This window comes from Carettochelys insculpta, chromosome 21 (assembly GCF_033958435.1).
Source record: "Carettochelys insculpta isolate YL-2023 chromosome 21, ASM3395843v1, whole genome shotgun sequence".
Lineage (NCBI taxonomy): Eukaryota > Metazoa > Chordata > Testudines > Carettochelyidae > Carettochelys > Carettochelys insculpta.
The window spans coordinates 7,161,552-7,176,664 of NC_134157.1; the positions used below are offsets into that span (position 1 = coordinate 7,161,552).

Below are 15,113 nucleotides of genomic sequence, written 5' to 3' on the forward strand. Positions count from 1 at the left end.
ACTCAAATGGACAGGCTTAGCTAATTAACTCTCATGCTCACATCGCAGGCTTTGATGCAGTGAATCAGCGCAGGGTATGGATACCACTTGAGTCCTGCTGTGCAGACGACGCTCTGGAGAAGGAGAGAGAAAAAATGGGCTGAGACAAAGGAATCAGTGTGCAAAAAGCGAATGTGCTGGCATATATGGCCCCCCAACCCCCGACCCTTGCCTTCTCCAATGAACTCTCCCATTCTAGTCCCATTCCTGTCATCTTTTGTATTTGCAGGACCTGGCAGTCGTCCAAGTATTTACAAGATCTGTTGGACTCAACACTTGCAATAACAAAATTTTGGGGAATAAAATAATATAATATTTAAGGTTGTCTTGAAACATTGTGTTCAATATTTCACTCAGGGCGAGAGGATATGTCTGGGAAAGGCAAGACAGCATGCAGACTTTAGCTCTGGAAAGCAGTGAGGGATAGATTTAGGAACAGCTTCAGTGGCCTTGTTTGCTGCCACTGGCCCCACATTTTATGCTGACTATCCTCCCACATTTCATAAGGAGGTTGCTGGGGTAAGTGCAGGGTGGTGGTGGTGGTAAGGAGATGTGGTATCTCTTGTGGGAAAAAAAAAGTCTTTGAGACGGGCCTAGAAAATAAAAACCTTTCTATGAGTTCTCTGCACTCTCGTGACTAGATTTTAAATAGCACCATATTCCCACAAGACCACCCAAAATAACCTGTAAAGAAGACCATGTCCATTATTACATTTAGAGTTATTTTAGTAGACCCCCCTCATGATTTCAGCCTCATCAAATATTATATGACTTTTCCCTAAAGCAAAGCTGGGAAGAACTTGTCATGAGCCCACCAGAACCAAGCTTACAAAGGAGCACTCAATGGACTGCATGATTACTCTGTAATAATGCCTTCTGCTCCACACTCTTCAAGAATGTCCATGAGTCACAACACTCATTTCAGAAGATCAGTTTCCTTTACAGAGGAAGGAACCATTGTATTAAGATAACAATGGTGACACAATGGCTGGTTTTGCCAAACGGTCAGGGTTGCAGCAGAGGCTTGGGAAAGAAAGAAATTAACATTTAGAAGGGACCATGGCATGAGCCATCCCATCCCCTATTTATATGAGGGCTAATTTAATCTGCCTGCCAGGGAACCAAAGCATGGTTTTACCGTTTCTGTCATTTGAGGTTTACCTGACCTGTGCTAGGAAAAAGGACTTTTACACTATCAGCACAGGGCTGTTTATCTTTCCGACACTCTTGGATTTTCCACTATTAGTCAGGCCTGGCCTGCCCCACCTGTCTCACAACACGGGTAGTCTATGTGAGAGGGGAAGAGGCCAAGCAAGTTGGGGAGGGAGCAGGAGGGGGAAGCCAGAGTTGTTTATCCCATCAGCAAGGGAGACCACAAGGTGCAGGGGCCACACAGCATCCAGTCTGCTCCCAGTGAATTCTTGCCAGATACCTGGAACTTTCAAGATCACCACAAAAGGAAAGACATTTGCCCCTTTTATTTACTGCACTTCAAGGCAAAAAAAAATGAAAACCTTTTTTTCAGGTTTCAAAACATACAAGACCAGCCAAGAGATGGGTTGGGGGAGAGGCAAGGACTGTTTCCAGCAGCATTTGAACCCGGGGATAACCTGAAGGAGAACTGAATTAAAATACAGGCCTTTCCCTTCCCCATGCCCAGACCTATCCAAATAATGTGAGAAAAATAACTGCAGTTCCAAAGAACTTCCTCTGCTCCCTGAGGCACCAACATTAACACAAAAAAACAAAAAAACATTTGCTGCCAATATACGTGACTGAGTATGTGAATTTGGAGTTAGAGAAGGGGACTGGCCTGACAGTCCTGGAAAGGGAGGAACTGTGTTTATCCACAGAAGAGGACAAGCACTCGTGGCAGCAGGGAAAACCACCAATCACCATGATATGTTAATATGCACCAGCCGTGACTCGGAGAGTTCTCTCCACAGCCCCTTCAGTACTGTGCCTGTCTGATGAGACTGACAATTCATGCAGGCTAAGAACTGCCTGCTGTGGAGCGCAAAACTTAGTTCACATGGTCACCCTGAAGAATCACCTAATGCACCCAGCCATTTGGGCTGGATTCATACCAACTACTTGGAAATGATAGATTCCATATCCCATTGCAAAGAGTCCTATTAACAAGTTAATTGAAAGGAAGAATTAAAATCCTGTCAGTGGTAGAAGAGTTGAAAACACTTCTGGGAAAATAAAGATGGAATGAAGTGGATGTCCTGCATGGACTGGCTCCACCTCTTCAAGCCGCCATAGCAAAGGCTGCTGTCCATTGACAGTTGGTCAAACTTTGCAACACTGAGGTTCACGTGAACAATTTGCTGAATCCGTGCAAGTTGCCACAACATTTGTTTACTATGCTTTTGTGGATGAGCAGCAACTGAAAAGACTTAGCGCACTCCACCACGCAAGTGGACAGACAAGACTGTAGTGCTGCAGGGTGATGGAGTTTAAATAAAAGAGAGGAAAACTGTTCTAAGTAAGTTTGGAAGCAACTTTGTGGAAGCCTTTTCCAAAAGGATGTTGCCAAGTTAAGAGTGGTTCTTTGTGTAGAGGGTTTATTGGGTATTTCACTGAGCCAGGAGAAAAATGGGTTTGTCAGTTCAGCAGCAGCCACACCAACAGAGCCAGGACAATTCCCTTGCCCCCACTGTGAATGCCTAGGACATTCAAAGCTTGCCACATGCGAGTCCACAACCAATGAGCCTTTGCAAGCTCAAGACGACACGGTCGGACACGACGGGCTACCTACATTACAGGCAATTCTGAAGAATGTTTAAAAAATAATTTTGGTTTGATCTTAATTGTTTTTTTTTAATTGTGGTGAAATGACAAACCAAACAATTTCTGAATGAACAAAACATTTTGTTTAACAATACTGACATATTCCAACCATTGTAAAACATTTTAATTAAAAAATAGGATTAAAGGAATTTATATACAAAAAAGTAATTTTGAACTGAAATATTCCAACCTTTTAATTTTGGTGGAATTTTTATTTATTTTTTTAACCACAATAATTCAGCAAACATTACGTGAATTTTTGAACCTTTATATGGCTTTGTATTTGAAATTTTCGTCCTCTGCCCAATTTAGTGTGAAAGCTTTCTCTTAGGGCTACTCCTTATCATCAGACCACATCAGCTCTTTGGCTTTGGCTTCTCCCTGTAGCTGTACACAGAAGGGGTCGCCACTCCTGGGCAAAGGGCAAGCAAAATGTTGATGCTCTATGCATTAAATGACGGATAGGTTTTGTAATGACCTTTAGCTTAGGACTGTCCTAGGCCCAGGCCCTTTCCCCACTGGCCATGCCCCTTCCAAGGACATGGAGTCAGACCCCCTTTCTACCTTGCCCTGGGGCCCATGGTGGCTGTCAGCCTTGTTGGTATGGCCCCATTCCAGTGTTTCAGGTCAGGTGGGGTTTAGAGAGGGGACTGACTGTGTCATTTCTTCTTGTTCTTCTTTTTCCTGTCTTCAAATTTTAGAATTGATCAGAAATGATCCAACTCTGATCACAAACTGACCCCGGAGCCAAGTGCAAAAGTGGCTTCGCCTTACAGAATGACTGAATGCAGACATTGACACCGCAGAATGAGAGGGAATGATGTTTTCTAAGAGCAATCCCCTAGTTGACCCAGCCGGAGCCTGCTTCAGGGAGAAGCCCAACCCTTTAATCTGCCATTTACAACCAAACTCATTTTTAGCTGGAGGGTCAAATTCCCAACTATTCACCGTCTAAAGCTCTTATAAGATAATCACTGTCAGAGAAAAATGGACACAGATTTCTCTCTGTGCTCCTGGAAGCCATCAATCCCCCTTTCTACACCTCACTCCGCCATTCTCCCCCCTTACTGCCATTTTTTCCCCTGCTGCCTAATGAGCCCTCCAGAGACCCCTGAGCATCCATGCTGCATTGTAAACTTGGGCTTACAATTGCCCATTACAGCTCCCTCTGAATCCCGGCATGAATAAATGAGGGCAGCCCAGCTGCGATTGGGAGGGAGGCTGTGGTTTTATTTCACCATGAATTACAAACCCTCTTTGAACTCCCCAGCTCAGGACAGAGCCAGAGAGATAAGGTTTGTACAGATATGTATTTCACACCCGCTACTTGGCAAAGCCAAGGCCGTGGCAGTAATATAAACAGAGAGTACTGAGTGAATGAGGAGATCAGAGGACATTCTGTAATTGTTATAGCCTGCAGTCACCTCCCTGGAGCATTTCTATTGTGCTGTCTGCCTGTCTTTGTGCAGCACACAAACACTGCAGGGCCAGGGTTTTCAAAAGGTCTCAGAACCCTCTCTCAGGGTCAGTGTTCCTCCTATTTTTTCCACCTATGGGCAACATTAAATTTGTTATGTGCACTCAGGCAAGTGTGCATGTGAACCACCAATAGAAACACACACTGCCACATGTGGGAAGCTGCGGGTACTCTGCTAAGCAGCTGGGTGGCAAGTGAATATCTCCTGGGCAGATACCCAGGTGGTCAGCTTACAGGGAACATTGCTCAGGGCCAAATTTTCACAGATGTTACATGTAGGCCCCTAAAAGCATGGCTTGTCAAATATATGCAGTTTACTGGGTGTCCGTTGGATGCTTAGCTCTTTGGAAACTTTGGCCCTGGATGTGTAAAACGCAGGGTCTGATTTCCCACAGAGCTCAGGGTCAAACTTTCAAGTGATGGACACCGACGATGGGGGATATATTTAAAACACTGATTTCCAAGTTAGGCCTGTAAAACCAGGGGGAAGGAGGTTCCAAAATGTTCTAACCCCCAACCTGCAGCTCAGGTGCTCAGGGCTTTTGAACATGAGTTTATATGCCTACTGTATGTACGCGCCCATCTATTTGTGATTCTCTGCAGCAGCTTATCTTTATGTCTGTCCATCTACCATGGGTGCAGTTTCGTATGAATGTGTGCTTGTTCGTTTAACCTCCACACGTGTCTATGTGTGTGTTTAAAGGAGCATTATATGTGTAAGTGTGTTCATGAGTGACTGTAAATATGGACAGGAAAAGCTGCTTTATCCAGCATGTCGCCAGCTGGAAAGCTCTATACACGGCCATTTCTGATCTTCCTGGAAAGTGCAGTTTGTAGTGTGGTTGGTATGGGGCCAGCAGGCTCTGTACCTCGTTCCACAGACGGAAGGACATGTCCCTGCTACTCCTACATGGAGAAAGAGCCACGGGGCTCCATGTGCTAACCCTGCCAAGTGCTGGCTCTGCAGCTCCCACCGCTCAGGAATCATGGTCAGTGGATGCTGTGGAGCATGGCAGATGAAGGTGGAGGCAGTGTGCAGAGCTGTTTAATTGTGCATCTCCCTAGGAACAGCAGGGATATGTCCCCACTTTTGGGCCACCTCCTGAGATGAGCACTGACTGACCGTGGCACCTCAAAATCCCTCCTGCATCCCGCCCTCCACCCTGGAGCTCTCTTCTGCACCCCAAACCCCTCTTCCCTGGCCCCTTCCCAGAACCCTTCACCCTTCCCGTGCTTATTCTGGTTCACTAACCGGCATCCCCTGCATTTCCCTAACATGCTGGATAGAAAAACTTTTAATGTATTTTATACATCTGTATTTCATTGTACACATGCACCTGCAGGCACATGCCAATAAGCATGCCAACCAATCTCCATCTGTGTGTGCGTATGTAACCCACACACCTAGGGGTGCGGTTCACTGTCCCATGCAGTGGCACCTAGACCACTTACTCACAGAAGGAATGGGTCTCCTCTGCAGACTTAGCTGAGAGACACCTGGCTTTTAGCTGAAGCAGTAAAGGCTCATGCACTAAGCTCCAGAGGTCCCAGCGTCAAGTCTGCTTGTTACACTTTCATGGATACATGCAAGTTGCAAGCGTTTGTGTGTGTAACAGAGTGTGTGCATTTGCAGAGCACAGGCAGAAAGAGTGATGACCTCTAAAATGGATGCTATGCTGAGTAGACAGACGTCTGTCACATGGGGATGTAGGAGAATCAGTTGCCTCAGCCAGTTTGGGAAATTATATACTCAACCTATCAGGTTCTTCTGCCGCCTGACAACAGTCAGGGAAACAGACAGATTCCCCACCACCCAACGTGCTCAGGAAACCAAAGACTAATAAGAATTTAAAACCTGCCCTGTGCTCTATTTCTTGTTCCCCTTTGCTTTCTCCTACCATGGTACATAAGTGCCTTGTCTGCACATCCCACGGTGCTGATGCAAGGGTGAAAGTTCCACCAGATCAGAAGTGCTGGGAGCAATGTGGATCAGAGGGCAAGGACCCAGTCCTTTTATCTCCAGGTAGAAATGCTGAGGTTGCACTGTAGAGTTAACTGGGCATTGGTAGAGCCTAAGGGGGCCACAGGACAAACAGGAGTCAGGTTTGGCATCCCTACTGATAACAGTCTTGTTCCTACCACAGAAGATATCTCACCACACAGATGGATATGAAATACTGCCACTCCTTGGACAAAGCTCCCCCTTGCAGCCCTAATCTCTGCTTTGTGGGTCCAACTCTATGTTCACCTGTTCTGTAGCAACACTGAAGTGTGTGGGTCTGGAGAGGGGTATTTAGTAACACCCACCACCACTGACCTTCACTCGTTGAGGGTTCATCCAGTGCTGGATGTCTTGTAAGGTCTCATTCACCCGCAGCAGGATGGGCTCATTGTGATCCGGACATGACGTGGTGCATTCATCGCCTTCGTGGCAGATACAGAAGGATACAAAAGAAGAAAGCAAACACCATGTCAATGTCCTACCATCATTTCAGTGCCCTGAATAGCATCCATCTCCACTCTGCAGAAGGATTACGACAGCCAACCATAATGGAGCTCCTTTCCACTGTGGGGTTTACATTGTCATTGGAGTCTGACTGCACTCCAGAGTTTGTGATCCTAGTACCATAAGGGAAGTGGGAGATACATAAGGGCTTGTTTCTTAAGGTGACCAATAGACTACAATACCAAGACATCACTGTGGCTACTAATCCACAGATCACAGGGTGGACTTATTCATTTCCTGAAGCAGTCACTGACAGGCTGAGACACTGAAGGCAGTTCCATTTCAAGAGCTCTTTCTGCAGCTGAGAAGTGACTGAGCAGAGGCCATCAAGCCTCCCGGCACCTCCCTTACGACACGGACAAAGAGCCCATGGCCTGATTTTTCAAAATTAGAAAGTCCTCACATAATGGCAAGCAAGGCTAATGATGTTGCAGGCCAGCTATCACTTAAGTCCCCTGCTAAACATGTTGGACAAAATGAGGTAATGATGCATTTGTTCATATGTAAACCGGTATTTTCTCTGATTAACTGCCATGTCCTGGGGGAGTCCTTCCCTTATTAAAACCCATTGTGGGGCTCTGTGGTAATGTGGTGCTACAAGCATGAGCTCTAGCACGTTGGACCACCCCATTCCTCCTAGCAGCTGCTGCAAATCTATCCTTAGGAATCCTGCACTCCCATCGATGTGAGGGAGAGTTAATCTGCAGTGTGGTTTGGATGGCTGTGCCTTTGGCTCCACAGTCACTCTAGCCTAGAGGAGCAGATTAGGTGTCTGTGGAGAAGAGGAAAGGTGTTAGGGTCGTGTTAACCCTGGCTGGGCACTTTCCACCCCCGCTCCCCCCTCCAGCCACCTCAATCTTTTTCTATTTTCTTGCACAGGAAGGAGCCATTTGGACCAAACAGCGGGCAGTTAGTCTGCTCGGGGAGGGTTTGCTGAGAGGTTGTTTCTGTTTTATTTCTCCAGTCTCAGCAGCAGTGATTCCATCGACTTTACTGGATGTTGGCCAGGTTTGGCTAGGCCCATTCTGAGTGAGTGGAAGGAAAAGATCCTCTTTTGGGGGGCATCCAGCCGACTTCCCAAATACATGGCCTGATTCCATAAAGGGCTGACGTGAGACACGCACAAAGCATGTGTCATTTCCCCAGTTCGTGGCTGGTCCAGCGTATTCTACACGCTAGTACACTGAGCTCCCTTGATTCAGACTGTAGCTTTTCTGGGGGTGTGGGGCCCGCTCAGAACCGGGCCCCAGGGATCTGTCTCCCCTAGGCTAAACTAACACGTGCCCATGGGAACGAAGGCAAAAGGGGCTGGGAGCGCACAAAGGAAGTATGAAGCCCCTCCTTGCCTCCAGCTCAGAGAGATGTTCCCTCGGAACAGGGAATCGGTATTTTTTTCCTCTGAAAACCCTGGTAGATAAGCAAAGGTCACCTCATCTCAAGGGTAAAATGCATTGTCAAATTAAGAGTCCTGGCTGCCTGCTCACAGCTCACTCCACTGTGCTATTTACGCTTAAGGAAAGGAGCAGGTCTCAATTGTTTTGATATATGATCCATAATTGGCACCATTAAAGAGAAGTGATCTCATCCAGGTTGTGTTCCTCTCCCCTGGGACGGGACTGAAGCAGGCTCGTGGTACCTTACAATGGTTACAATATAATGAGGGAGCTGCACAACAGGGAACACTTTCTCCAAGTTCAAAGGGACAGCGGTCTGGGGAGGAGGGTTAGGGAAAGGGGCCGGGGGGGAGAGGATGAAGGGGCCCTGTGTTTCCTTCTAGGCTGCCTCTAGCACAGCTCACATTTGAATGCTACAGTATGGGGCTCAGGCGGTGACCTTGGGAAAGAAGAGTGCAACTCAGTGTGCAGAATGGCAAACAGAGCACGTCGCACAGCAGTCTGGCCGACAGGGGAGCTGAGTACAGACAGCAGTGCAAAGCCCAGCAGCCCATGCTGAGTACTTCGGCACCACGGAAAGCAGAAGGAAGATGAACCTTTATGAGGGTTCCCATTGGTCTCGGGGTTTGGCACTCTTACGGGATGCTTACGCTATAATCTTCATGGGAGACGGGAGGTATTAATTATGCAATGGCTCACTACCAGAGTGCCTCACCCCACTTCTGTCCTTCTAGTTCATCTAATCCAGACCTTCCACCCTCACCTCCAGAGCTCTGCTCTGCCTAGGCCTGCATCTCTGTCTCTCGTGCCCCTCTGCCCCCTTTGTGTGTCCCATGTGACATCCAATTCTCTCCCTCGTTGGCCCCATCTAAACTAAGAACTTTCTCCAGATCTCTGACAGTGGCCACAACACTGGTGCAGAAACAGGGGTAGGACATGGACACCACCATAAACAGAGAACTACCTACTGGCTTTACATCCGTGACATGCAGACCTGCGCCAATTATTTCTCACTTACTTTGGCTAACCTAACTCTGTTAACCCACACTTTGGATCTTTTGCCTCTACACTTCCTGTTAAATCCTTTAAATAAAATGCACAGATGTGTATAAATAAAGGCAAAAGCTGAGATGGCACATTAGAATCAGGGATGTGCGCAAACACAGCAATCATATACTATTATTTTATTGTTGAAGCCCTCCTTCTTCCTCTTCCCTCCCTGCTCCCTGCCAATGTCCATTCTCAGGGCTCACAACAGGACTGTGTTCTGTCTAAGGCTGATGATAAACTCCTCAGGGAGTGATCCTGTCTTCTTCCACATGTGTAAAGTCATCTAGATTTAATCGTTGATTATAGGAGTGTGTGCATGTCTGTGATTGCACACTTGTACTTGTGCACTGGCCAGTGTGGTTTGTGCTTTCAGACATTCAAGCATGTGGAGTTGTGTGTAGGAGAAAGAATGTGGCTGGGTAGGTGAATTATATCTCCAGAGGATTATTTATGCCCTTCTGAGGACACTTGTGTCTGTGATGGTCCACGGCTGGGGGAGCACGTTTGTGCATGAGTGCATGCTGGTGCGTGTATTTCTGGGTGGGTATGGCTGAGACCAGCTGGGTGCAATGACAGGAGAGCCCCAATTATCCAATCTTCAATTATCTGACATTCTGGTGTGTCCAACACGACGAAGATAAGAATTTTTAAGAATGATTAGATTGTGTTTTCATTGGACTTAGTAATGAATGGAGTTTATAGATATTTGTGCCTGTTTTTTCATTACTGTTCTATATTATCCAGCATGGCTGTTATCTGACCACCCTTCGGTTCTGTTTAGGTCAGATAATTGGGGTTGTAGTGTATCTGTGATTAAGTGAGTTTTGTATGTGTGTGTGAACATGCGTAACTAAGGGGATGTGTGTGTGTGTGTGGGGGGCATTCAGCTAAGGCCAAGAGAAAATGTGAGTGTATTTCTTCATTTATTTTAAAAAGATCCTATTGGATTTGTCACCCTTGTTGTTTGATCCCAGGAGCTGCTCGTTAAACTCAGCAGGACCAGGGACATGGTGGAAGTGGAAATGCTGCGAGGGGGTAGGAACATAGCATATGTTACCTGGTGTGTGGTGTCTGAAAGCTTGATGTTCTCTGAACATTCTCTAATTAGCTGCTTCTCACTAGGGCAAACTGGCCCAGAAGGCACAATGACCCCATGACTACTGTCTCCTTCCTCCCCCTCCCAACTGGCAGGCAGACCAGCTGCGGCCAGGGCTTTAGCTCATGTACCTATTCCATAGCCGTGTGCACAATGCAGCTTCAGATTGCTGTTGAGCCGAGTGAGAGGAGAGCACTGGCCCTGCATGTCCCGGCAGAGGTGAAAGGAACCACTCCAGGTGCCATCCTTTCGGCAGTGAATCACGTTGTTGCCTCGGCCCTGGAAAGGGGAAAAAAAATAGTAAGGCCATCGGAAAAGTGTCAGAAAAAGGATCAGATCAAGTTAGGGGCTGATATTCTTTGGGAGCTGGGAAAGGCCAGGGGTTGGGCTTTTAGCTTAGAGAGAAAGGGAATCAGACGTCTTCAAAAGAACAAAGAGCAGCAACTGCATCCTGCCCAGACAGGCAAATGCACACAGACATTTTCTCCGTAAGATTATGGCCTTTAAAGGATGCTCTCAAAATGGACCCACGCTAACTAGAATGAGGGAACATTCACCCAGTGTTCCCCCTTTCTTCATCTTAAGGTGTTTGTGCTAAGTGCAGCCAACCTTTTCCCTCTTCTCCTTTTCTAACTAGTTACATCCTCCTCCTATGGAAGGAGAACAAAGAGTTCCCTATGCCCATCTGAAGCTGAAACAAGGGCAAGACACTTCTCTGTGAGGTTGAGCTGGGGTAGTCTTTAGAACTCGCCTGCTGTGACTGACAGCAAAGAGACACCGGGACAGAGAAGCACAGAGATAGACGTAGAGGAAAAAAACTTCACTTTGCGTGTGAAGGTGGGGGTGGGTGAGGGATATGGCATTTGTCTTACAAAAAGAGACCCTGTGGAATACTGGAGAATGGATGACAAAGTCCACGGAGAAATATCTTGCCCTTTTAAAACAACAAAGAGGCGCACAAGGCTTCTTTCATCAGCTCTATTCATGAGGCAACCAGGGAGCTGTGCCTGAGCTCTTCTGCAGGATCTGCAAGCAAAGCCATTGCTGGATAGCCACGGGACATTCTCCACAAGGGTGTTTTGTGGGGGTGGGTGGTCTAGCTCCAAACAGATGCTCAGGGTGATCCGCACTGGATATTTGATAGGATCTGGGCATCTAGTTCCCAACCACTGGTGTGCAAGGGGGTTAATATAGTCCATGTACTTGTCACCCAGTGGGGGTGTACTGGACATTCTCTGTAAGGCTATTTGGAGGATTTGTGTGTCCAGGTTCCTGAGGGGAAGTATTTCAGATAGAGCCTTTGGCAGGCATGTTTGTTATGAGGGGGATATTCTGTGAGACCAGCATGCTTCACTCCAAGCAGGGACCTGCAGTTCCCTGTGCTGGTTGCGTAACAGGATTGGCACGCCACATCCCCAGCCCCAGGCAAGAAGACTGCAGAGTCCTGGGTGTTTTGCTTGTGCCGTTTTCCACCTTTGTTTTATTCTTGGTTCCAGAAGGAAACTTGTTTTTCTCTCTGACATTCTTTCCTGCTGAGCTTGTTGACGAACACAATGTTATGGGGTGATGCAACTGGTCTTCTCTGCAGGCTACCGGGTTGAATCTTTAGCTGGCTTGTTTGTGTGCTGGATGGTGATGATAGCTTTTGAATTTTGACTGCCTGGCAGAGACCAAGCCCTGTGACTCTCACCAGCCCAATGGTAGCCATGCAAACAGCATAAAAGTCCAGCCTAGTTAAAGAATGGTAGGGGAAGGACAGAACCCCAACACCCTGCTTTGTTTTGCTGCTCCCTGGGAATCAGACAACTAAGAGCACCTACGTGCAGGGGGACATTTTTCTTGGGGTAGGATTAGAAGCAATGTTTCCTCCCATATTTTCCATCCATGTGCAGAATTATTTTTGTATGCACCAAAGCATGTGTGAATGTGCATCCCCTGTAGAAACAAAAAAAAAACTAGTTGTGGGCACTCCGCTAATTAGCTGGATAGCATTGGCTTCTCTCCTCAGTAGCTACATAAGTGCACAGGTTATCGGAAACACTGGGGGGAAGGAGAAAAAGAAGGGATTTGATTGGAAGAACCCCTATTTACTCAGATTCTTTTGTGTCCAGTCAGGACATGACATCGGTGATGCAACTTAGGGTTTGTCTACACTTACTGGGAGACCAACCCACTTTGGATCAATCTTCTGGAGTTTGATTTCATGCATCTGGTAAAGACAGGTGAGGTCGATCTCTCTAGGATCTGCAGTCAACCCCCTGAACCCCTGCTCTTGTGAGGAGTAAGGGAAGTCGATGGAAGAAATGCTCCCTTCAACCTCCATCAGTAAGGACAGACTTTACAGTGAACTGCAGACACATTAATTCTAGCTATGTGATTGCTATAGTTAGAATTGCATATCTGCAGTTGACTGTAAGGTCTAGTGTAGACCAAGCCTTAATGTTGATTGACAGCTGCTCTAAGGGCACATCTTTGCAAGGATTCAAAACCTGCAACTGGTTTGGGTCAGCTGAGTTGGGCTCCAGAGCTAAACAATTGCTGTGCAGATGTTTGGGCTCCAGTTAGACCCTCTGTGGGTGAATGGTTTCAGAGCTTGGAATTTGGCCTGAACATCTGTACAGTGATATTTAGCTCCACCACTCGAGCCCCGTGATCCTGAGTCAATTGATCAACGCGAGCCATGGCAGAGCTGCAGGACTTTTATTCCTGTGCAGACAGGACTGAGGTGTCAGAGTAGAATGGCATCACCAGCTCCCTAAGAGCCTCCACCCTACTCCTCCCAGAAACAGACCTCTGGAGCAGGGGAAAATCTGGCCAAATGTGCAGGGCCCCCATTGCCTCTTGGGCAGAAAGTAAAACTCTATGTACCAGGTGTGACTCAGTGATAACTTATCATGGTTATTTATTGCAACACATGTTACACTTCCACTGCAATTTGCACAATACACATGTAGTAGCAAGTTCAATAGCAACTTTTAAAGATGACCCAGATGTATGCTCCTGGAGTTGGCTGTGTTTGGGATACAATTGTATGATATTTGTAAAGTCCTCCAAGATTCCAATAATCTGGCATGCTGGAAAAGGAGGAAAGCTGAAGAACAAAAGATTCTGATGGCAGAAATGAACTGCCTGAGCAGATCACTGAGAGTTTCAAGACTACAGAAAAGTAAAAATAAAGCAAAAAGAAAAACAGCTTGAGCGAGAAATAACTCTGTTACAGAAGATTCAAGAAAGACAACTGTTTTGGTCTGACAAGTCAGGAATGGACCCGGAAAGGATACTGTTGATGGCAAGGCATACCAAAGGGCAAAGAAATGGAAGCAGAGGAAGACCAAAGATGTGTTGGATCATTTAGAAACAGTGAAAAATGATGGAGAACTAAAAAAGGTGAACAAAGCCATGAAGCTGGTGCAAGACAGAAAAGGGTGACCAGACTTCATGCTCCTTTGGTCGACACAGAGCTGCTGATGGGAATCAAAGAAGATTACATGAGTTCCCAGGACATCTGCTGCTATAGTCATATTCTGTCCATCTTTCCCTACCCTGCATAATTGCTGGTGCAAATCCCTGCTGTTTTTCATGCTGAAGCATGCATTATCACCTTGTATATCTGAGAAAATCTTAGTGGGTTTTATTTATTAGATAATTAACACCTCTTGGGCAGGTCAGATGAGGTCAGGGGTCCCTCCGACCTCCCTCTTTGTAATCTGCTTTCTGCTGTATCTGGAAACATCTTTCCCTGGAGGCCCGTTTTCCAAGCTGCTTTTGGCGCATTTGTTTGAAATGTTTTTGGAACTGACCACCAGAATCTTACTTGAAAGTGCATAAGCACATCCCAATGTGTTGCGAAGTGTCTCTCCTGTCACCATTGTAGCCTCATCAACTCAGGTAACTCTTACTACATCATGCAGGCCAAGGTACACCTCACTGGTCTCGTGAAAATGCACACTATAACACCATTTATTCCTCAATATCACGCACTGCCCTTGTTACATGGCATAGGCCTCATAAGGCCATACTTGCCCTGTGGCTTCACCACCTGGCCCCTGGTCCACCTCACAGGTCTTGTAATTCTGCACAGGCCTCATATCACCTCACTGACCTTGTCGGCTCCTGCATCCTTCATTCTATTGCACAGTTGTAACACACAACCCAACCTTCATCTGACTGCCGTGACCTCAGAGTACCACACAAGCTGTGCAACACCTGCCATCTTGTATCATTCTTGTCGATCTCAAGCCCTAACATAGCATTGCAGGATTCAGTCCTTTTCTGTGCCTCACACTGACAGCAAGTCCACTCTGAGAGAGTCGAGGATGACAAGAAACACACTCTTACTTTCTGCCAGAACTGCCCCTGCTTTCAGGGTAGAAAACCTGACTGCTCCCTTGTCTGAGGCTGTAAGTTTTTATCATTTGGAGTAAACACCATTGATGTCCTTCAGGTTGTTGGCTTGAGGGCAGAGGCAGACCACTTTCAGTAGCCCCTCGGAAATGCCAGTTATATTTAGTGCTTTTTTTTGCAAAAAATAGGAGATGGTATTCAGCTGACTCCGCACCCCAGCCAACTTCCCAGCACAGGGCTGGTAGGGTCACCTCACCACCCAGCTGGCGATCCCGCAACTAGGCCTTCTGCGATGCTGGTACTCAGTACCAGCAAGTACTGGCATGAAAACAAAACCCCAGAATCACTGGGTTATATTTACAATATGATGGCAGGATGTTCTCTGCTCTGCAAACTCAATGTGATAGCCAT

The 15,113-nt window shown here is 46.8% G+C and overlaps 1 protein-coding gene across 1 annotated transcript in view; it reads right to left on the reverse strand.

Annotated features, from left to right (window-relative positions):
* PAPPA (pappalysin 1) overlaps positions 1 to 15,113 on the reverse strand; it is a 248,149-nt gene that overhangs the window by 23,582 nt on the left and 209,454 nt on the right. Inside the window, exons 18-20 of the mRNA XM_075015238.1 lie at positions 10,490 to 10,637; positions 6,630 to 6,736; positions 42 to 113 (exon numbers count right to left, since the gene is read on the reverse strand). Coding sequence (XP_074871339.1) covers positions 42 to 113; positions 6,630 to 6,736; positions 10,490 to 10,637 — 327 coding nt within the window. The remainder of the gene's footprint in view (positions 1 to 41; positions 114 to 6,629; positions 6,737 to 10,489; positions 10,638 to 15,113) is intronic.